The sequence below is a fragment of the Sesamum indicum genome, linkage group LG11, assembly GCF_026168435.1.
Source record: "Sesamum indicum cultivar Baizhima isolate 11 linkage group LG11, ASM2616843v1, whole genome shotgun sequence".
NCBI classification, from domain to species: domain Eukaryota; kingdom Viridiplantae; phylum Streptophyta; class Magnoliopsida; order Lamiales; family Pedaliaceae; genus Sesamum; species Sesamum indicum.
Window position 1 is genome coordinate 2,096,971 of NC_142667.1, and position 18,382 is coordinate 2,115,352.

An 18,382-nucleotide genomic window follows, 5' to 3' on the forward strand; every position below is an offset into this window, starting at 1 on the left:
TAATGAGAATGAGTATTGCCAAGCTGTCTATACTCATGGGTGGTATGTATTGCTGCTGGATTAGTGCAATTAATTAATTATATTAACTACTTTCTCTTGAATTAAATTAAACCATGCGTTGATTTATTTCAGTTTCTGACATTATAGTATTCAGTTAAAGCTTATCATTGTATTAACAATTTTGTCTTTAATTAAATTAAAGCATGTGAATTTGTTTTGCAAAATACACTTTGATAAGAAAAAGTCAACTAACTTAATCTTTATGGACTGGAGGGAATAGATTGACTGTTGATACAGCATCATGTGGTTGAAAGGTGAATCATGTTATGGATTATAATAAAATAAGGCCTTCCTATACGTGGGAATCTATCAAAGGTTCCAAGAATGTACACAAACAAATCATACTGCAATCGATAGCCTTAGCGGGATTTAATTCTTGGGAGATTTTTAAAGTTATTTGAGTTAAAGAAGGGATGCACTTGGTTTTGTGTAATTAAGATTGACCTGTGAAAAATAAATGAAATTGCTCTGCTCTTACAGTTTAATCACTTTGATATTTGATATACTAATATCCAAAAAATGCTAGAGATTCTATATTTGAATGTGGGTAATGCAACAAGGACGGATGAAAAAACCACTTGAGTCCTGGGTTTGCTGATGTGTCTAATAATGGCACTTTTCTGTGGCTTAGCTATGTAACTTTCAGTTTTATTAGAACAATTCAACCCACCATGGTTGACTGTCGGCCTTCGGATTAAGACCGGGCTTTAAAAAGTTGCAATAGACAGGTGCATATACAGAAGATTTCATTTCATTCCCTAAACTCAACTGACTGAAATAGAGAGGTAAAACTAATGCATACACGCACAAACATAGAGGAACCGCTTGCTGATGAAATTTTAAGTTTGGACCTTGTCAAGCTGTAATAAATGTCTGACATCATTTGGTGAGTTGGATTTTGGCACGGTACTCTGTCTTGCCACTCAGTAAAAGGTATCATTTATGTGTTCACACACTATCATCCATAATTTGTTCTAAATTTTAGTTCGAGCTGTGAGGCATTAAAAGGTTGTTTCAATACATACTAGCTAAAAATTCTTGGAGGTGGTCTGAGGCTGATGGTAATAGTTGGTTGTATTACCTTTTGGTATCTAAGTTGGAAAATTAATTAGAGATATCATTCGTTGGAGTAAATTATAAAAAAATCTACTTATGAGCATATTCAATTGTTTATTGGGTCACAGTTATGATATAAATGCTGAATTTCTATTCGGATAGGATTGGCAGTCTACTTGAGAGGCTGAAATGATGGTTATACATCCATTCTAGTCATTTCAATTTCGAAGGTCTATTTTGGAAAGTAATTGGAGATTATATGCTGACTATTTAGGAACTGTAGATACTGTATGTAGAAATAGCTCTCAACATTTATTGCAGGTAGCTTTGGAGCAACTGGACTTGCATTTCCCCTAGCCTACTTATTCATTATGTGTCTGTTTATGCTTTATATGGCTCCTGTATCATATTCTTGACACATGGACGTGCACTGGATGTATGATTTGTTCCTTCAGTCCTTGTATGAGAATTAGGAATGGAAGAATTTGTCATGTATTATGATATACCGGATAACTGACTCTAGGACAAGACATTTTGACAACAATGGTTATATTACTTTCCGTTATTTGACCTAAGCTTAATTTATAACTTTGTGTCCTTTAATTGTCAAAGAGCAATCTGCGTGTCCTATGAAGTACTGGATGTGCCAAGCCATTGTCTTGATCTTGCTTACAACGATTACACTGTCTTTCCACTGTTTCAAACATTTTGTCTCTTGGTGATATCATATCATGCATAATTATCATCATTTATAGTCCATCTGTCTTGCTTGAATACCTCAAAATTTTGAACTTCTAGTTTTGTTATGCTTTTGGGTGTATGATTTAACTGAGTGACATGGAAATGGTACTTAATTAGATGCCTTTCTGCTCCAAAGTGCTCAATTTTATTTATGATGGGGAATGTGTATGTTCCACCATTAACTTAACGCTCCATCTCTGCTCAAGTTTGTACACTGATTTCAAAGAGGCACTTGTGCTTAGAAGCTAGCATTTTGATCTCTGCTTGGAAATTCTTGATATTATTGATGTAGCTCAAAATCAGAACCTCTTGAATGTTATGTATTGGCAAATAAAATCTGTTGAGTAGTGTATCTGGCACATGCCAGGGTGTAATCAGTCTATTTGAGAGCAGCCCCATGCTGTGACTAAAACAGGTGATGAACAGGCTGCTCGATGCAATTTGAGAAGTTTGTGGATCTAACGGCTTCGATGAGATCCATTTGGGAAGAGGCTGCAACTATTGTTTGTGAACACCACAAACATCTACAAAGGGTTGGCAACGTAACTTAATAGCTGACAGCTTTGAGGTTTTTGGTGAGTTCTCAGGTCCCAAATCAATATGTAGTCTTTACCAAGTGAACTTAAGTTGTTTGCAAGTGAGAAAAGCTCTGTCTGTTATTGTGGTCTATTGGGCAATTTTATTCCTCTTTTTTCCTGATATTTCATGATCGCTCTTCTTCTAATCATCACAAATATACACTCAATGATTCTGCAGGTTTGGACTATTGCAGCTGTTTGCAATTGTTTTCTACTAGGTAAAAGTATGCATAACATGAACCAAATCTTTTCTCATTAGTCCCATGATTTAATTCCAGTGAAAATGTTATCTTATTTGAAACATTTATCTGAATGGTTTCCCCATCCTAGATACTTTGGCAGTTCTTTTCTGCTGGATTATCAGAAACTATTCCATAATGATGTATTTGAGGTTTTCGGCAATGGATGATGGTTAAACCAGCCGTGAATGTAGCAGGTACAAGTTCATGTGCTACGACACTCTGCTGTTTGCTATCAACAACGTACTGATGGTGAATGATTGCTCTATGCTGTAATTTTGAAATGCTCAATCCTATTCTCACTTGCGATGGGGTTCTATTTCAATGTCAGGATAAGGAATACTAAAGCTTGCTTGAGCTGTAGCATACTTGAGAAACATAAAGAAGTATTCCGCCCAGCTTCCTCACGGCGTATCATCAAACATGATTTATAACAGGAAATAATGATATGTAGTCAAAATGCATATAGAAATAATTGTTTTTTCAATGGCATTGTTGATTACTGTTTACATAGGCTCTGCTGCACAGGCAGTTGAATCTTGATATGAATGCATTTGATCTGGACATTGTTGTTTCTTTGCCCTCCCCCCATTAGCGAATATTGCTTGACGCCTGTGGACAGTCTCCGGAACACCACATGTGAATGCATTCACTACTATCTTTTCAAATTAGTCGTGTCGAGTGATCTGAGCCTAACATTCACTAATGAGTTACATCTCTATCAGTTGCCATTAGCAGCTGCTTTCGGTGGAGCGAGTTCATCATTATAACATATATGATGCTTTTATGCGCTTTTTTGGGTCAAATACCATGATATTGTCCTCTGTGTTTCTTCAATTTTCTTCCCAGTTCATATACGAATTGGTGATGAGCAGAAACATTACATATTTTTCAGTACACTAAGATTTTGATTGAGGATTGTTTGCAATGAAATATAGCCTTATTCGCTTCCTATAAATTAATCGGGTGTTGTGTTGCGAGAGATAAGTCCATGTTTTTGTATTCTCATTGTACTATTATTAAATTAATTACAGGTCAAAGGCAAAAATATAATTCTTCTTATATAAATGAGTACGAAAGCCACAGGGGTTACATCCCGTACAAAAGTTAATAGTATACCACTTCTACGAATAGCTCGTAATGTTGCGTCTCTTCCGAAACCGGGAACTTTTATCATGACTTCGGCTCGTTGCATACCTTGATCCACTACTGTACGAATAGCATTTGCTGCTGCAGTTTGAGCGGCAAAGGGTGTCCCTCTTCTCGTACCCTTGAATCCACAAGTACTGGCCGAAGACTAGGAAACCCCTTTGAATTCCATATTCGAAGTTGCAATCGGATCTATTCATTAAAAAGAATCGATTCAATATGAGAAAGTTTTTCATTTGTCTATCATTATAGACAATCCCATCTATATTATGTAAAATATTTTATGGAATTCGAACCTAAACTCTATTTACATTACGATTCATTATTTCTATCTCATTGGCCTTTCTTATTTTTTATTTCAGCACAGCCCAGATACTGGCTTAGATGTTGCTACCTCTGTCCTTGTTGCCGTCTCCACTGCTGATAGTTCGACCCGGTCAATTGGATATGACATTGGATCAGATGAGTTCATAGAAACCGGGTTGGCAGCATTCCGAGTAACTCCTCAACCTGGAGTTCCGGCTGAAGAAGTAGGGGCCACGGTGTATATTGTCTAGATCAATGTTGAAATTTATATGTTATGATGTGATATTCCTATATATATTGCATATAATATAAATTATATTTTGCTATTTGAATTATGTTAGTATAAACTAACATTTTTTTTTATATCAATTTATCATCTCAATTTTGAAAAATTTACATTTTGCCATATATGATCATTTTTTGGTTGATTGTTTTGGCTCAAAAAACATGATACGTCGGGCGTATGTGAAAAAAATCGGGTTAAAAAATTATATAAGTATAATTTATATAAATTCTATAATAAAAATATGTCGAGTCGCGGATCACATCCACGACTTGACTTAAAAAAGGTTTTTTTTCTAAAAAAAAAAATTGCTCATGTCGTGGATCAGATCCATGACTTGGTGTCGTGAATCCGATCCACGACATGAATTCATGGATTGGACCCGCGACATGAAAATAATTTTTTTTTGTTTTTCGTTTAATTTTTTTTATAAATTAATTATATTCAATTAATTTTTAATTAAATATTAAAATTTATAAAAACATAATATTAGAATATTATTAATTTAAAAAATACAATTAATTATACAAATGTAAGTGTATATTTTTTTAACAATTAAAGAAGACAATTATTGTTGAGAACTCCCACCGACAGATTTGATTGTGTAGAATAATCTCTTTGTTGGGTCTATTGCTTTTCAACCATTTGCGGTTAATCCATCTCATTGTGAATACGTGGTGTTTGGTTTCAATCAGGGCGTGTAAAGATGCAAATAGTATGTCGCGAACCAACACAAGTATCGGAACATCCTATAATCTTTTAAATGCATAGGTTTAAATGACTTAAAATATGTATTCCTGTAAGCCACTAAATTATAATAATCCTTCATCATTTGATGCAGCATTAATCATATATGTAGCGTATAGTTTTTTAGCATGACTGCAAGGGATACCAAATTAAGTCCACTAGCCACTTGAACATTCTCCATTCTGACGTCTTGTAACAACCGAGGCAGGCTGTTGAAACTGATGGTATTTGGTGACAGTATGTTCAACAGAATTTTATTGTCACCGCGTGAACATCTTGTATGCAAAATCCGTTCATAGTTGGTTATTGGTCAAAGACGGATACTCGGGACATGAGCCTAAATCAGATCTCCCAAAAAACTCATACGGGCATAGATTGGAACCTGCAGCACATACAATATATTACTAGATGGCAAAGACGTTATGACATAATTGTACAAAGGCTACCCATTTTCAATAGAAGAGAAACAGAACGAGGGTATTGAGAATGATACTACTAAAGAACACGAAATTTCGTGCCGTCATCTACTGACTGACATGTGAAAAGTGGGAACCAACCTGGAGACACACTTATATTGCAAGTTGTGGTATGTTATATAATATCGCATACTTTATTTTAAATATTTTTTAACAACACAACATTCATTTTTTTCTACATTCTTCAGGCAGGAACGGTGAATGCCCATAAAGTTTTGCATCAATCTAGACTACTAAATATTGAAGGGTTTAGTCAATTGGTAGACAGTTTCGAACACAGGTTACATATTATCAAGGAAGTCATAATCCATCAGCCACAACAAATTACTACATGCCTCAACCGCCACAAGATGATTGATTTCAATTGGCTCCAGATATAGCAACCCAAACAGAAGAATATTTTTCACAAGTACACATCTTGACATTAATCAACCATATGCACCAGGATACAACATTTCACCAATTCCATTTCCATTATTTAGTGCATACGTGATAATATGGAGTCTAGTTCTGCAACAACATCAAATCAGTTAGACATTAATCCCAGTCGTGATGATAATAAGACATAAAATGAGCCAATGCAAAATGTCGGAAAGAAAATAAGAAGACCTCGGCGTCAACGCCACTGATGCAATTGTGGAATGGATGGACATTTTTTATATTTGCATTTTTATTGTATAGTTCATTGTACTTTTTTAAAATTGTATAAAAAGTATCACTATTACATTTGTACATTTCATTGTATTTTTTAAATCAATACATTTTAACATTATGATTTTTTGAATTTTAATATGTTGTTACAAATTAATTGAATATAATTAACTTATAAAAAATAAAATTAGAAAAATAAAAAAATAAATTTATTTTTATGTCGCGGGTCCAATCCACGATATGAGCAATTTTTTTTTAAAAAAAAAAACCTTTTTTAAGTTGAGTCGCGGATGTGATCCGAGACTCGATATATTTTTGTTATAATATTTATATAAATTATATTTATATAATTTATAAATAATTAACCCAAAAAAATCATATCACATAACCCTTAAATATCACATGTGCATTGCATATGATATTTTTTAAATATAAAACTTGGAGAAAAAAATATTTATAAATGCCAAAGTGTAAAATTTTATAAAATTGAGATAGTAAGTTAGCACAAAAAAAAGAGTTTAGATGACAAAGTAAAACGGTTATAGTTCAGATGACAAAATATAATTAACCCATGATTATATATAGATTTTCTATGGCCTAGAAGATGCATTTAATACTCGTGATGTTTCATAAAATTTATTGATATTAACAAATAAGCGAATGAAAATTCATATTTACTTCTAGTTGATTTATCATTATTTTATTCTAGAACAAATAACTTTTTTCAATCAAAGTGCCCTTATAAATATTCACGCGTGCTAATACGTGTGAGGAGGTTTATTTAATTTTCATAGAGGTAACTTGCTATAAGTTAGTAGTAAGTCAATCGAGATTAAATATGAATTTTCATATAATTTTTTTCGCTAATATCTCAATTCGGTGAATTTGATTAATGGACGATTCTATATGTTGGAGGGAAACAAACGTTAGGGTTTAAAATAATTTTTTAAACTATAGAGAATTTACGTGTAATTATGCAAACCTCATGAGAGGACGTTGTAATTATCCTAATATGGTACCACATGGATCTCAAGCCCTCCCTCCCCCCCTCCACCAGTCAAAAGAGCAACATGCAACTGCCGTCCGACCACCTCTCTACACGAACTTACCACTATTGGAAAACCTATCCAACAACAAGCATTTTGATACCCCATTCGTCGAAAGTTTTCAATCAGTTGGCGAGTTAGTTCCATTTTTTTTTGTTCAAAAAACTCTGACCCGTACCCCCTATCTTCTATCGTTTTTATCTCCATCGTCGAAACACCTCTCGATGCAAGTTTACCACCTTCGCAAAGCCTATCCAACCGCGAGCATTTTGATACCTCACCCACCGAAAATCTCCAATCCGTTGGTAACTTATATATATTTTCTTGCTTAAAAAACCCTAACTCGCGCCCCCATCTTCTATCATCTTTTTCTCCACCATCCGACCACCTCTCCACGCGAGTCTACCACCGTTGGAAATCACGTCCAACGACGAGCATTTTGACACCCCACCCACCACCAATCTCTCGTCCATCGGCGAGTTATCTCCATTTTTCTGTTTTATGTTTTTTTAGATTTCTTTATATATATACATATAACTTAAAAATTATATTTTAAAATATGTGTAATTTAAAGTGGATAGTTTGATCTTTTAGGGCCAAAAAATGCTTGCTCAATCTTATTTTTAGCGCGTGAGATACAATTCTAGAGGAGAGGGGGTGATGTGCACTTTTTTAAAATTTTACAGGGGGTTATGTGGTCATCTTTTTTACCACAAGAACGTATTTGAACATTTTGAATATCATAAGGGATAATATGGATTTTACCTTCACCAAGATTTGCAAGAACAAATTGCCTATCAGAGCCCCAAAAATGCAAGATTATTAAGTAGGAATGTTAGAGATGCAGACCCTTCAATTTCAGCAAATAAAACGTACATAAAAATAAATAAATAAATAAAACCAACAATTTCATAAATATCGGACAGAATCAAGAAAGATCAAAAAAGAGAAAAGAGAAAGATTGAAGAAATTGCAACAAGAATTGTTGGAAAGTGATTTTTGTAAATGGTGATGAGTTTTGTGGGATCATGACTTGAATCTTGTTTTTTATACATCAAATACACACTATAAATGTATAAATCTGGGGCCCATTATCAGTATATACTCAACCCATGGTTGCAATTTTTGGCAATTAAAATTGGTTTTATGCTTTCTGTAAATGCATATGTCAAACAGAAATCACTAAAACAATTGAAATATTTACATAACAATTAAATACAAAGTACTAAATTCATTTAAAAAGTTGCATAATGTTTGGATTCGTTTTCTGAGTGTTTTGTTGTATTTTATGGAGATAGAGAGAGAAAAACAAAGATAAATAAGTGTGCATTAGAGATAGTATGTATGTTTGGATTTATTTCTGAAGATAATTTAAAATAAGTATTATATGTTTAATGTTGTGTTTTGGGAGACAAAAATTACTATTCATTGTCAAATCATGTATTTTTTTATATATATTTATGTATATGTGTGTGTATATATATGTATGTATTCATGCTAAAACAGTTAAAAACACCTAAATAAGGTATTTTTAAATGATGACAAACATTGGATATGTTTTGACTTGTCTCGAAAATAACTTGAAAATAAAACACTTACTTCCTTGATCGGACAAAAATGTCCCTCATTCCTTGAACGATTATATTATTTTCAATATATTTTTGTGTTTTACACATTAAATTATCACTAAATTATTTTTTAATTAATTTTTTTAATAAGTGAAGAATTTACATTAAAAGTGGAGTGTAAATTAATATATATATATATATAGTAAATACACAATAAATATAATATAACCAACAATTCATATATGCTTTTTAAAAGAAATTGACAAATATATATATATATATATATGCTTAATCAAAAGTTAATTATTTTTAGCAAAAAATGAATAAAAATATTTTTTTATCATATTTTTTAAAGAAAATATGTTAAAAAAACACCAATATGTGATTATTCATTTTTGTCTGAAAGAATAAATCTTTAATAACTTAATTTTAACCAAATTAATATAATCTTTTCACGAAATTTTTTTATGTATTTATAGTACTCATTTATTAGTTAACTTTGAGCCTGTAAAGAAAAAATTTGAACTATTTAACTCACTAATTATTTTTTACTTTATTATAAATAGAAGATATTTTGTTTCCAATTTAAAAAATATTAATTAAACTTAAAATGCAAAATTGCTAAAACAAATTCTTTGAACTAAATATATACGTATATAATATAAGGGCAAAATTATCCAAAAATAATAGGGGGTAATTGTTACATGATGAATAATTCAAGGGGACAAAGTGTATTTTACCCTTTATATATCATAGGAAGGTAATTTAGTCTTTATTTATCATAAGGGAGTAATTTGCATATATGCGCTATTATAAGGGGGTAACGTGCAATTTTTTCCTTAAATAAAATGAAGATCAATAAAAAAGATAAAAAAAAATTAAATATTTTATTAAATATAATATAAAATTATGAACATCTTTATATGCAATTTATCAAATAATACTGTAAGTATAGAATATTATATAATAGCATATATACTATACATTATTGTAGTTTACGTTTTCGATACGTATGTTAAAGTAAGTAAACAATTAAGTATTTATTAAAAATAATTAATGTATGAAAAATTTCAATAATATATATTAATTTAATATTTTAAAATAATATTTATTATGAGACGAAACGTTGCATAATTCTTTTTCTTTTGGTTTATAATTTTTATTATTTACAAAAGTATAAAAATCAGTAATTTTTTTAAAAAAAATATTTTTTAAATATACGAATCATAAAAATAATATATTAAAATTATTTGATTTATGTTTTTATTTTATTTTAAAAATTATTCACTATGTTTGTTTTCATTTTCAAGTTATCCCCGGGACAAGTCAAAACATACACAATGTTTGTCATTATTCAAAAACATCTTATCTAGGTGTTTTAAACTGTTTTAGCATAAATGTATACATATATATATACACACACATGTACATAAATATATATAAAAAAAGCATGATTTGACAATAAATAGTAATTTTTGTCTCCCAAATCACAACATTAAACATACAATACTTATTTTAAATTATCTCCAAAAACAAATCCAAACATACACACTATCTCTAACACACACTTATTTATTTTTGTTTTTCTCTCTCTATCTCTACAAAACACTTAGAAAACGAATCCAAACATTACGATTGTATTTCTCAAAATTCATTCCTTTGTAGCGATCACTTTTAAGTTTAATAGAAAAGACAAAACTTAATCCGATATCTATTTTGAAATTCAAAAGCCGTACGGGGGTGGACCCCACAGAGGCCTTCCTTAACGACAAAAACGCTCGCCCGACTCGACGCTTCCTTTTCTTTATTTCTTTCAAGAAGAATGGATTCAATTTCATAATCATTTCCCTCCCAATCCGAATACATTTGATTTGATTCAATGCAAGCGTTACGAATTTTCCCTTTTTCAAATTTTTGAGGGTTCTCATGCAATCTATAAATGCTGATACTCCCCACTGAAAACACCTCTGCTAGTTCTCCAACAAGTTCGGGAGGTAGTACTGAAGTGATCAGGGAGCGGCCTTCCAGTCAGGTTTGGTTCATGACCGCTCTTGTGTGATCAGTGCTGTGTTTTCTTCTGTTCCGCCGGGGACGATCGTGGAGATTAAGCGGGGTTTTGTTTTTGTTTTTTTAAGTTAGATGTTGCGTGCTTTCTTGAAGGTGGAGTTAGACTGCAATTGTGTAAAATGCGTGTTGTTGGTATATGCGTTTGAACAAAAGAGAGGTTTTGGTGGTGGATAATTGGTTGATATGCGTGTTTCGAATTCTTTCTAACGAAGTTTTTAATTTGTAGAAAATGGATAGTTTTTATGAATTCCGATGCCATTTTCGTCACGGTTGTTCTTTAGTAATCTGTTTTTCTCCTCATTTCCTTTATTATCATCATTATTAATCTAAAGATTTTCGTATTTCAAAATTCGAGAGAATTATACATGTTATTTTTTCTTTTTTTCCTCATTTCTTGTTTGAAGCAGAATCGTTAGATGAGGAATGACACTAGATGTTCTGAGTGAAGTTTGATGAGTAGTGTTAATTGAATCAGTAGGTTAACTTAGTGAGGAGAAAAGTTGCTTCACTGCAGCAGCATCGCTGTAGGCTAACCAAAACTATATTGATGCTTATTTTTATCTCACATGGTTTGAAATGGTTGGATTTTGAATTTTCTTTTCCTGAAAGTATTTTGTAAAATGTTGTAACTGTTATCTGGGCTGGCATGATGTAGATGCTTCATATACATTAAACTTCTATTTTCAAATTTGAAAGCTTGGTGGTCCCATGCTTAAGTTGTAATCTTTCGCTACTTGTTACTGTGTTTTTGGTGGATGTCTACTGCAATTATGGGAAGTGGTGTGTCTCATCTCCCTATTGTTGTTTTCTGATTCTTTGTTTTTTCTGGACACTCCTGGCGAAGCAGGCTTTGAACGCATAGTCACCCAACCGATAAACATCTGCAGATGGAAACAACTTGTGGTTCTCTTTTATCCGAGCTACAGGTGATCTTTGATTATAATCTTTTGTATGTATCTTTGTCTAATGTGCATTTCTTGCTATTTAACAATGGTTACTGGAATCAGAAAATATGGGATGAAGTTGGAGAAGTTGATAAAGAAAGGGACAAAATGCTTTTTGAACTTGAACAAGAGTGCTTGGATGCATATAGAAGGAAAGTTGATCAGGCAAACCGCTGCCGAGCACAGCTGAGGCAAGCAGTTGCTGATGCTGAAGCACAGCTTGCAGACATCTGCTCTGCGTTGGGAGAGCGACCTTCTCATATAAAGAAGGTGATAACATATGGAAGGAAGAATCTTTTACTCTATGCAAGTAGTTTATGCTATTCATTACTAGTGCTCTTTTTGCTGTTTGGAACAGAGTTCTGGGAGCTTGAAGAAAGAGCTTCAGGAAATTATGCCTCGACTAGAAGATATGAAAAGGAAAAGAAATGAGAGGAAGGGTCAATTTGCCGAGGTTCTGAAACAAATAAATAGCATCTCTACTGAGCTCGCAGGATCCACAAAAGAAAACCTTAATACAATTCTCATTGATGAGAATGATTTGTCAATGAAAAGATTGGATGATTTACGAAGTCAGTTACTAATGTTGCAGGAAGAGAAGGTGCCTTTTCTCCCAGTTAACTTGTTCATCTTGTTGTTCCGACTTAGATCAACAGTGATGGTGATTGAAACCCAATAGAAAAGTTAAAGAGATAATATGAAGATGTTCAAACTATTTTGTCACAACACTATACTGTTTACTTTTAGTCCCAAGAAACTTGAAGATATGGAGGAAGGTTTCTTTCGTCAGAAGCAACATTAAGGAACACTAATGTTCAGTTTTAAATTTCAAGCATATTAGTTTCTTATCATCTGGAAGCTCTCTGCTTCCATTCTGTAGTTGACTCTGACTTCTGTTTCTAATTTAGTTTAATGAATTTACATCCAGGGTGAGCGCCTGAAGCAAGTGCTTGACCAATTGAATGTTCTGAAAGCTCTGTGCCTGGTGCTTGGGATGGACTTCAAATTAACAGTTTGTGGTGTTCATCCATCTTTGGATGACTCATGTTGCGCAAAAAGTATAAGTGTGGATACAATAGAGAGCTTATCTGCTACAATATTTAGGCTTAAAGATGTCAAGCTGCAGCGAATGCGAAGGGTACGCATTTTCCAAGTCAAGTCTATTGCAATTTATCCTCTGTTCTCTTATCTTTGCATTTTCAGCTTCAAGATCTTGCAATGACCATGGTAGAGCTATGGAATCTGATGGATGCACCAGTCGAGGAGCAACAAATGTTCCAAAATGTCACATGTACTATTGCTGCAGCTGAAAGTGAAATAACAGAGCCGAACTGTCTCTCTTTGGAGTTCATCAATAATGTACATTCTCAATATTTCCTCCAACTAAAGTATTAATTTGCTGCTAGTGGAGTAGTTTATCACTCCTTCTCCATCTTGTATTCTATTCCCCCAAGTGCCAATGTTGGAGTGTGCAACATCATCCTTGGCAGTAATATGCATGCAATGTATCTTGTCCTCAGGCTGAGACAGAAGTGATAAGGCTACAAGAAATGAAGATGAGTAAAATAAAGGAGGTCTTTTTGAAAAAGAGATTGGTTTTAGAGGAAATATGCCGAGAGGCACACATGGTTGTTGAAGGACAATTTGGAACAGATTTTTCATTGGAATCTATAGAGTCAGGTTTGGCTCCGTTTGTCTTTCTTTTTCTTTTCTTTTTTTTTTTTTTTTTTTTTTTGAACGAAAAGGAAGCAGCAAAACTTGTAAATAGGGTCACTAGGTATGACCTTGTGAACCAATACGAATAGCAGGCAACAACTTGCAGTTTCTCCGCTCCTGCTTAATCTTATTTCAATCTTTCAGGAGCAATCAGTACATCCTTTCTACTAGAACAATTGGAGAATCAGATTTCCAAGGTTAAAGAGGAAGCTTTCAGTAGAAAGGAGATTCTTGAAAAGGTTCAGAAATGGTTGGCTGCTCGTGAAGAGGAATGCTGGCTGGAGGAGTACAACAGGGTTGGCCATAATGTTTGTTTATATCACTGAATTTTACTTTCATTATCTACATCAGCACTTCCCCAGCCCCTACCGCACTATGCCTCTTTCCCCCTCTCTCACAGTTTATTTCTAAAGTAGGATGACAATCGTTATAATGCTGGGAGAGGCACACATCTATTGCTAAAGCGTGCTGAGAAAGCTCGTGTTATTGTCAACAAAATTCCAGGTACATGGCCTGCTTTCTAGCATGATAACAGAGACTGCAGCTGGAAAAGTTTTTTCTTGACTCTTATGAAGAGACAACAAATTTAAGTTGGTTTTATTAATGAAAGACCTGGTACAGCAGAGAATATTACCATTTCTCATAGGAATTAATCAAATTAAAAATCTGTTAATTTTTTTACCATCAACCGTTACCATGTTGTCTGGCTCTCATTTAATAGTACTTCTGATATAGATTCTAAGTTCCACCTACTTTCACATACTTAATCAAGTGTACTGAGAAGAAGCAAAAAGGATTTAGTGGCAACTCCTTTTTTGTTTTTGACCCAAACACATTTTGTCTATCCAAAGTGCAAACAGAGTTCTAATCACAAACAAAACGGAAATTTTGGAGACCTGAACATAATTGTATAATTTGTGTTTGGAATTTTATCATATTATTCGTCTTGTGTTTCTTGGAATTTTACTGAGCAGCATGTCCCTATTCATTCTGCAGTTATGTACTTGGTGTAAATTTATATTTACTAATACTTATTACTTCTTGGCACCAAAGCCATGGTGGAGGCACTAAAATCAAAAGCAAAAGCTTGGGAGAAAGAAAGAAAAGTAGAGTTCTTATATGATGGTGTAAGCACTTTTCTTGAACTACTTATCGTCCTTTAAATTGAACTTCAGTCTGCTTTTCTTTGGATTAGCTATTTATTCTGCAACTTTTATTGTACTATATATGATGCTTCTGAATGAGTTCTGCTTTCAATTCTTGTTTGCCGCAATCAATTTTTCAATCTTATTTTTCCTGTCTAGGTTGGGCTTGTTTCCATGGTTGACCAGTACTTTGAGTTAAAACACTTGAAAGAACAAGAGCGTCAAAGGCAGAGGGTATGGATACCATTGGGTTGAATATCATTTGAATTCGTCTACACTTCAGTGAAATTAAATATTTATAAGTTTCTGCTCGTACGTACCTATGACACAGGATCGGAAGAAGCTTCAGGGACAGCTGTTAGCAGAGCAAGAAGCAATATATGGGTCAAAACCCAGTCCATCCAAGAGTGGGAACAAGAATTTGAGACCATCAACTGGAGGTGTGGGTAATAAGAGGTTTTCGTTAGGAGGGGCAATGCTTCAAAACACACTTGCAGACAAAGCAGCTCTCTCTTCCCGTTCTCTTCTGAAGAATAACCCTGTGAAGCGGCAGAGTTCTCACAACCATAGCAACAAAGCTTTCATGCCCCATTCTTCTGGTAAAATTGGTTTGAGACTTTTCAGTTCAAATATTTGAGAATTTGTTCTAATTGATCATGAGTTGCATCGTGGTGGATTCTAAAGCAACAAGTAAAGGTGCATGAATGATCCAATTTGAAATATGTCCTGATAAGACTCTACTCTTACATAAATGTTTATCAAGTTTTGATGAAAATTTTCCATTATTTATTAGTTATAATGGTGTTAATTTTTGGAACAGGCAAGAAAAACACGTCTGCTGGCCCTGTTAAACATCATTCCAGCAACGCATCAAACTCACAGCATGCAGAACTATTGCCACTGCGGAAGGCCCTCTCCCCCCTATCTTCGTTATCTTCCAATATCATTTCGTGCAATTTTCAGGACCAGAACACCAAAAGCGGCGACTTCCAGGATACGCACGTAGTATGTAAAACTCCAGCAACAACACCAACGAAGAACGTATCAACTCATGATGAGAACAGAACACCAAAGACAATGCCAATTCCAGTGCCCGCTACTCCTCCAACGGTTTCTGCTGCAATGCAAACGACCACGACCCCTTTTACACCTGCCATTCGTGTTGCTGGAGGAGTTGAGTATTCTTTCGAGGAGAAAAGAGCTGGTTTCGTCCTTCCTAGATCACATTCTAAAACATTGCAACTAGTTTGAAGGTTGAGCCATTGACATCTGTAAGGTTTTAGGTTCATAGGATCACTTTCTGCTTCTTGATTGACCATCTAAATCCCATTCCACACAGGCCATTGATCTATGGCTTCTACTACTTCCTATTCATGTATATAGGATAAACTTCGACACGTCATTGATGTGCTTGAATTGATACTTCTTTTGGCTGCTGGGAAATCAAGATTTAGCTACTAGCCTAATGTTATTGCCTCGTATCTGTTATGATTATTTGAGGCTTTCGAGCCACTTGATTGAAGAATTCTGTACCTCAGATTCGAGTATTACAAGGATTATTACTGTACACATTACATTTGCAAACTTATGAAGGGTCAGTTTGGTTCAAATGAAAAAGAAAAAGCAAAGTGGAAGGGGAAGGCGAGGAAATGAATAATAATTTTTCTTCAACTTCTTTAGTACGGTGGAAAGGTAAGTAAATCTCAAATGTTCTTACTCTTATTTGGTATAAGGAAAACAGATTGATAATAATAGACTAATTTCTATAATTTTACTGAATAACCCTTTATTTCATTTTGTATTAAAAAATAAATACATTAATATTATACTAATATAATTTTAGTATATCAAAAATTTAAAAACCTTATTGATAAAAATATTTTATCAAATAAGAATAGGAATATTTTCTATTAATAAAAATTTTCATCAAAATGAGTATTATTTATTTATTTTAAATTGTTAGTTTAAATAAAATAATAATTACTACAATATTTTCAACAAACGAATTCGAGTTCAAACATCAGTGCTTTTATTGATACTAAGAAAACTTTGGAGGAAAATTATATATTTAGATATATATGGGTAATAGAGTAAATAAAAATAAAAACTATATTTTTTTATCTTTTGGGCCTTATACTTCCACTTTTCGGCCCAATTTTTCACAAAAATAAAATTGGACTATAAAAGAGTTTTATATATATCGAGTTTTACTTCACCTCCATCTCTTTTTCCTAACCAAACATAAAAGTTTTCTTATAGATTTATTTTTACTTTTACTTATCTTATATTCCCATTTTCACCCCAACCAAACGCAATGTGAATACAAAATTTGAAACCTATACGTGCAGAACTATGTCTGAATGGCACTACAATTTAAGGATTATTACAATGATTTTACATAATAATAAAATATGTATTGGGTATTTATTCTATTTTTATACATTTATTTTACATAAATTTGAATGACTCTGACTGTAGTGGTGATTAATACGGACTAAATTAATGTTTCATAAATTATAAATTTGTATATATACAAATTACTGGTCAGCCCAATTATATCAAGATAGAATAATACACAATTTTATTTAAAAAAATGATAAATTACAATTTCCTCTCCTAATATTAGATATAATTACACCCCCAGAATGAAAAATAATATATAATCCTTAAACAGTGAACTAGGTATTATTATTTTACGTTTGATTAAACTTAAAAAAAAGTATTTGAAAAAATGTAACAAAAAAATAAGGATGAGTAATAATCTATGAGGAATATTAGTCCATAAAAATATTTTAAAGGACCCTTCCCCTAAGGTCTGGTGTAATTATACATAAACACTTTGTAGTTTGAAAAATTACATCTAACACTCTTGAAGTTTGCTTTCGTCTAATAAATAAGTCTATTCATTAGTCTTACTCTTGATTTACTTAATACTGATTTATTGCAGGTTAAATCTTTTTATGATTAAATTATCCTCATATGTCTTCACGTTTTAATGCATGTGAGGATGTACACATTCACCGTATAAGGATAGTATAACCGAAAAAAATTATTTAACATGCAATAAGTCAGTAATAAGTCAATCGAGAGTAAATATCGATTTTCATTCAGTTCTTTTATTAATATTAGCGAATTTAGTGAATTTTGACTAATGAGTGGACTTATTTGTTAGACAGAAGCAAACCTTAAGGGTACTACATGTAATTTCAAATCACATAAGGTTTACGTGCAAGGACACCAAACTTCAAGGGAGGGGAGTAATTATCCTTATTTTAATTTTTTTTAAAAATAAATAAAATTATAATTCGTAATCCTAAAGAACATTTGGTCACTTCATCATAAATATTAGATGAATAACTATCAGAAGCTAACAAAATGAGCTCGTTGTTAAATGCACGTTAAAATAATGGAGTATTTGTAATTTTTCAAATAACTAGAAAGTACTTATATATATGTTAAATTTTAGGGAAGGTGATTGTAATTTATCCTTGAAAAAATTATTTCTAATAATTGAATTAACCAAATTTTTTTACTTAAATCAAATTTGATCGAATTAAACCAATCACAAAATAAGAGCAAGTATACATAATTAATTATTTTTTAAAATTAT

General features: G+C 32.7%; 1 protein-coding gene across 2 annotated transcripts; it reads left to right on the forward strand.

The window, feature by feature from the left end:
* Nucleotides 1–10,725: 10,725 nt before the first annotated feature.
* On the forward strand, nt 10,726–16,297 carry LOC105173221 (65-kDa microtubule-associated protein 3). 2 transcript variants are annotated; one of them, XM_088875160.1, is made up of 13 exons: nt 10,726–10,932; nt 11,815–11,893; nt 11,975–12,181; nt 12,270–12,512; nt 12,840–13,049; nt 13,115–13,270; nt 13,432–13,591; nt 13,772–13,935; nt 14,044–14,131; nt 14,681–14,754; nt 14,932–15,006; nt 15,104–15,371; nt 15,593–16,297. In XM_088875160.1, exons 2-13 carry the CDS (start codon nt 11,855–11,857, stop codon nt 16,021–16,023), a joined length of 2,115 nt encoding a protein of 704 aa, XP_088731286.1. In that variant the 5' UTR covers nt 10,726–10,932; nt 11,815–11,854; the 3' UTR covers nt 16,024–16,297. The 2 variants fall into 2 exon arrangements, with proteins under 2 accessions (XP_088731286.1, XP_088731287.1); XM_088875161.1 differs by having other exon boundaries at nt 13,772–13,923.
* The last annotated feature ends 2,085 nt before the right edge of the window (nt 16,298–18,382 follow it).